This window comes from Drosophila navojoa, chromosome 3 (genome assembly GCF_054131105.1).
Source record: "Drosophila navojoa isolate 15081-1374.11 chromosome 3, UAZ_NAV_1.0, whole genome shotgun sequence".
In the NCBI taxonomy this organism is placed as follows: domain Eukaryota; kingdom Metazoa; phylum Arthropoda; class Insecta; order Diptera; family Drosophilidae; genus Drosophila; species Drosophila navojoa.
In genome coordinates, this window is record NC_142891.1 from 31,087,900 (window position 1) to 31,093,683 (window position 5,784).

Sequence of the window (5,784 nt, forward strand, 5' to 3'; positions counted from 1 at the left end):
ATCGCTAACCAATCGCAGAACAATTTTAGGAATTGTTTTTCTGCATAAATTGATTAGTGATTTTAAGAATTTTTTATTATTTTACTGTGTTAGATATATGTAGTTAATAAATCTACATTTAATATTTTTTTCTAAGTTTTCTTAATAACACTCTCTTTTTATAGCATCATTAGTTTCACTGACCATATTTGGCTGTGAGACGTGGGCATAGCTGGCCGGACTGACAAATAAAATACCCCCATCTTGTCGGTGTTACTATTGATATTATATCCTGTACTTTGTTTAGGTTTTTTTTTTTTAAATTTAATTTGACTCTCGTTTATGCTTAAGAAATAAATAAATAAATATACAAAAAATTATTTAACAAAATCCTTGACGAAAGCAAAAAGTACCAAGCCATATACACAGACGGCTCCCAAATAGCCAAAATCACATCTTAAGCCAAATCAGGCATATTCCGAAACATTCTTAACAAATACCAACAAAAAAATTATTATATCATTTTTAGGTTCGGGTACGAAAATATATGAAAGCACAATCATTCTGCTTGATACGCTCGACCGATGGTCGCTCTCTCTGCTCACTGCTCTCTCAAATATGTATATGTATGTATGCATGTGAACACAAGCAGCAGCTCACCAAAATTGAAATTTTTCGCGTTAGACTGCCGTTTCTTCCCTTCTTTGTGAAGAGTATACTGAACTCTTCAAACCGTTCGCCAACCTCGTAAAATATTTGCGTTTTCGTTATTTTTTGTGAGAAGGGTATGAAAGCGTTGGTGCTCCGAATGAAAAAGTTTTCGCGACGAGCGTGCACACGCACACTACAGTGCCTTGCTACATGCTACCATTAGTATGCCTGTGTGCGAAGGCTGCCTGTAGCAATTTTAAGGCCCTAGCATTTAAATTTGGTTGATCGTTCTTTGGTTGAGCAAGAACAAAAATTGTGCACAGAGGCATCTTTTATTCAACGTTTGACCATCTCGGTCGAGCGCATGAAGCGGAATGATTGTGCTTTCGTATAATATCGTAGCCCGAACCTAAAAGTAACAGCCGATAAATACGAAATTGATGAGCCCTAGGAGGGTGTTGAACAACTTTGTACTACATGTTTATAGCCAATAGCTGTTCTAAAATGTTTGTAGTAATCGGCCTTTAAAAATAGCCGGATCTAGCTAAAAAATAGCTGATTCGAATATGTAACGAACACATGCTTATAAGTTCCATTTCACGTTTTGATATATCGATATACTTATATTTCAATAACTTCCACCACTAACAAATTTTAATTGTCATCTTTTATCACATTAAGATATTTGTTGCAGCACATCTGGTTAAAAATGGTAAGACATGCAGAATACCAATAATATATAAAACTTAAATTTAAATTACAGTTTAGAAATCAATACGATAGTGATGTCACAGTGTGGAGTCCGCAAGGCCGTCTACATCAAGTTGAGTACGCCATTGCGGCTGTAAAGCTTGGGACTGCAACGGTTGGTTTAAAAAATAATGATTATGCAGTTTTGGTAGCGCTGTGCAAGCCACCATCAGAGCTGTCGGCTTCTCAGCGCAAATTGATCCCAATTGATGATCATTTAGGAATATCAATTGCGGGCATTACTGCAGATGCGCGCGTGTTAAGTAAATACTTAAGGTCCGAGTGTTTGAGCTATAAACATTCTTATGGATCGACATATCCTGTTTCCCGATTGATCACGAATTTGGGTAACAAAATGCAAACTACCACTCAACGTTATGACCGTCGACCATATGGAGTGGGCTTGCTTCTTGCTGGATATGACGAAAAGGGTCCACATATTTATAAAGTAGAACCTTCCGCTAATTTTTTCAATTGTAAAGCTATGACTATCGGATCTAGATCACAAAGTGCACGCACATATTTGGAACGCCACCTTCAAACATTTAATGGATGTTCTAAAGACGATATAATTTGTCATGGCATTCATGCCATTCGAAGTTCATTGCCAAACGATGAATTAAATAAGGATGATGGTGCATCCCATTTGGTAAAGCACATTTTTATTTAAACTTATTTAAATGCAAATATGTAATTTTTTTTTTTTTTTTTTTTAAGAATATTACTATTGCAATCGTCGGAAAAGATCAACCTTTTAAAATACTAAGCAATGAAGAAAATATAGCTTATATCGAAATGGCAAAGGAACGAGGTACAGCTAATATGGCTTCAAAATCTAAGAAAGATGATGACAATTTTTCAAATGAAGATCAGCCTGAAGCATCTGCTCCACGTGATCCGCAAGTCGCCATTGGTACTATGGAAATTCTGTAATACATTCAAAGCTTACTATGTAGGTGTTACAATAAAGCGTTTTCACCCAAATTTTTCTTGTCTTTAAGGTATTAAAGAATATGAATGCCACATTATATGCACTAAGGCTAGAAATGACAAATTTTTTAATTAAATTTGGTGAAAACCTTTTTAGAAGTTTAACAACATACAAATTTTGAATATACAAATACGACTTACTACTATCACTGACCAGACAACACATAGATGCGACATGTAGAACTAATTTTTCTACAGCTCGAAACGGTTAAGTCGGTCGTATTTGCTCGGCTCGGTCGCTGGAGGTTCGAGCAGTGAAAATACTGCACGACAAAAACAGTGCGCTGTGAGCGATCAGTCGAAATGGTCCCAATCCCGTATAAAGCACAGCTGTGAGCCATTTTTTCTACTCTCTATCTCTCGCTCTCTATGGTCGCTGAAATCATCACTCAGCCGCGCACAAAAATTTAAATGTTTCCCAGCTCTTTCCTTTTAAGTGAAAGGGTATACCGAAATTTGTAAATCGTTTGCCACGTTCAGGATTAGGATTAGGATTTTCGCCCAGACTTGTATCTTGGATTTCATCCTATTTAATTGGTAGAACCCAAAGAGTCCTGCTCTGAACAGCTATGTCTAAAGTTATCTTTGTTTCGTCTGGTGTACCTCAGGATAGCCATTTGGGTCCATCACTATTTTCCCTTTTTATAAATGACCTTCCTAATTGTATCTCTTATTCTACTATATTTATGTATGCTGATGTAAAACTTTGCCTTCCATACTCCAGTGCAAATGGACATCATCACCTTCAAGATGACCTAAATGCATTTCAACTTTGTGTGGTCTCCGCAGCATAAACTGCATCAGGATCGTATCGAATCATTCCAAAAACAGTTTCTTCTCTTTGCCTTAAGGGATCTTCGATGGGACAGTAATTTACGATTACCGTCTTATAGTAGGCTCCAGCTTATTGATCTTCCATCGCTAACCAATCGCAGAATAATTTTAGGAATTGCTTTTCTGCATAAATTGATTAATGGTGATATTGATTCGTCCCCTTTGTTGGGTCGTCTAAGCTTTTCGGTTCCGTCCCGAACAACTAGACACTATCGTCCGCTTCATTTACCTGTGTGCACTAGGGATTATTCTTTGCACAGTGCGTTTCATGTTTTAGTGTTAATTTTAATAAATAATATCACGTTTTTTCCTTAGAGCTCTCTCTTCCTAAAATACAAAGTTTGCTATTAGCTTATCTTAGGGAAATCACTCACAATGCCCAGGCATAAGCAATGGTATACATTTTCGTGGTCAATGTTGTGTTGCGATTTCTCAATTCTAGCCTATATTCCATTCTGTGCTCTTCCTTTACTCTTTTCTTTTTACTTTTTTTTTTTTTTTTTTTTTTTTGTATTAACTTTTTTTTCTATACTAATTCTTATTTATTATATTTTTTCTTTTTTTTTTATCGTGTTAGATATATGTAGTTAATAAATCTACATTTAATATTTTTTTCTAAGTTTTCTTACTAACACTCTCTTTTTATAGCATCATTAGTTTCACTGACCATATTTGGCTGTGAGACGTGGGCATAGCTGGCCGGACTGGCAAATAAAATACCCCCATTGGGTCAGTGTTACTATTGATATTATATCCTGTACTTTGTTTAAGCTTTTTTTTATTTTAAAGCTTTAAGAAATATATAAATAAATAAATAAATATGTATTGTAACGAACCTTCGGTTTATCCCGAGTCTAAGCTGGGCTAGTTTCAGCCGACTGTGGATTCGTATCAACAAATTTATTTGTGGAAGCCCCTGCGATATTAATTAGTTAGTTATGAGTTATGATTTTGAAACGTACAATATATTTTCTTGAAGGTTTTTATATAAATTTTACACTTCACTTAAGTATAACTTATGTTGATTACCTGTTGCACGGTACGCCTGCTGAAATCAGATCCAGCGCACTCCGGCTGAGAGAGTGTTGTGCTAAGACATGCTAGTTTTACTTGAGCGATTCGGAACACGCCAGGATCTGGATCTATAACTCCGGCAGTTCGCTCGGTTCTACAGATCTCTCCTCCTATTCCACTTTCTCTCAGCAAACACGGTAACGGGGCCTGTTCGGCTCTGGAGCGGTGCCTTTCTGCCGCTCGTGCCCATAAAAAACGGTAAAGTCACTTTCCCGCCAAATTGCGTGGTAGCCTCCCGTTGGCCGAAGTACCGTTGATACCCTGCGAGTGAAAGTGTCCACTACTATCATCCGGCCCGAACGGCTCCTCGGCTAACGGTCCTCGATGATCGTCGTGTGTGCGACGCGAGCCCATTGCTGAATCTGTAGGAGCGAAAGAGGCCGACTATGGTTGGACCTTGACCCCTTTCCAGTCGCGAGGGTCGCTCCTACAGTACTCGCGTCGCTGTGTGGAGCAACATGTACAGTGCCTCCATCGCCAAATCGGACAAGACTATTTATTTATTTCAATGTGTTTTTTCTTTAGCAGTAAGTTAATTATTTACCGTTATCATATTTTTACTTAAATCCATTATGTATTAGCCTCCTAAAACAAAAAACAAAAGAAAACTGCAAGAAAAAGATCCGTTATTTGGCGGAGATTTTCGTTTTCGTTTTGCTTATTGCTTTTCGTTATGTTCTCAAGCTCATAAGTGACAGTAACAAAAATTAATTTTGCGAAGTGGCTCCACGTGGGTGCAAACTGGTGTTGAGGCACGCCAAATAATATTAAAACTACATTTTGATGGCAAACCCGTTAGGGAAATAGCAGATCTGGTCGGAAGAAGCAAATCTACCGTCCATGATATTATAAAAAGGTTTCGGGAAGATGGAAGGTTAATTAACAAAGCGACTAAACTCAAGAGAAGAGCGGTCGATTATAAGGGAAATTAAGGTTGATCCCTTTAAAACCGCAAAGGAACTGAGAAAAAACAAACTTTGGAAAGGATATGTTTGACAACACAGTGTGCAAAACTTTGCACCGATATGATTTGCATGGCCGAGTTGCCCAAAAAAAGCCTTATATTAGGCCTAAGAACAAGGCGTTTAGGATAAAATTCGAAAAAGAGTATTTGCTAAAAACCGATGACTTTTGGAATCATGTTAGTTGGTTGTATATCATATTCAAATATTTTTTTTTATTAATTTATATTAAATGGGTCCGATGGTAAGGTGTATGTGTGGCGTAAGCCAAATACTGAGATTGAGCCCAAGAACACAATAGGCACAGTTAAGCATGGAGGAGGTTCAGTCATGGTTTGGGGCTGTATGTCGAGTGCGGGAGTTGGCCAATTGCATTTTATTGATGGCACATTAGTTAAATTTGGCTACCTTGACATTTTGAAAAAAAAATGTTAAGCAGAGTGCGGAGAAATTGGGGATTCTGGAAGACTTTGGTTTCTATCAAGCATACTTCAATGTTAGCTAGGCTCTGGCTAATCCATAATTGTCCCAAACTTATCCAAAC

At 37.4% G+C, this 5,784-nt stretch overlaps 1 protein-coding gene and 1 long non-coding RNA gene across 2 annotated transcripts; both read left to right on the top strand.

Annotated features, from left to right (window-relative positions):
* The first annotated feature begins 1,194 nt into the window (after positions 1-1,194).
* Prosalpha6 (Proteasome alpha6 subunit) lies at positions 1,195-2,367 on the top strand. The gene is made up of 3 exons (XM_018099153.2): positions 1,195-1,342; positions 1,394-2,029; positions 2,098-2,367. Exons 1-3 carry the CDS (start codon positions 1,340-1,342, stop codon positions 2,311-2,313), a joined length of 855 nt encoding a protein of 284 aa, XP_017954642.1. The 5' UTR covers positions 1,195-1,339; the 3' UTR covers positions 2,314-2,367.
* Positions 2,368-4,881: 2,514 nt separating this feature from the next.
* On the top strand, positions 4,882-5,302 carry LOC149092022 (uncharacterized). The gene is made up of 2 exons (XR_016196453.1): positions 4,882-4,975; positions 5,183-5,302. It is a non-coding gene; the product is annotated as an uncharacterized LOC149092022 (long non-coding RNA).
* Positions 5,303-5,784: the final 482 nt, after the last annotated feature.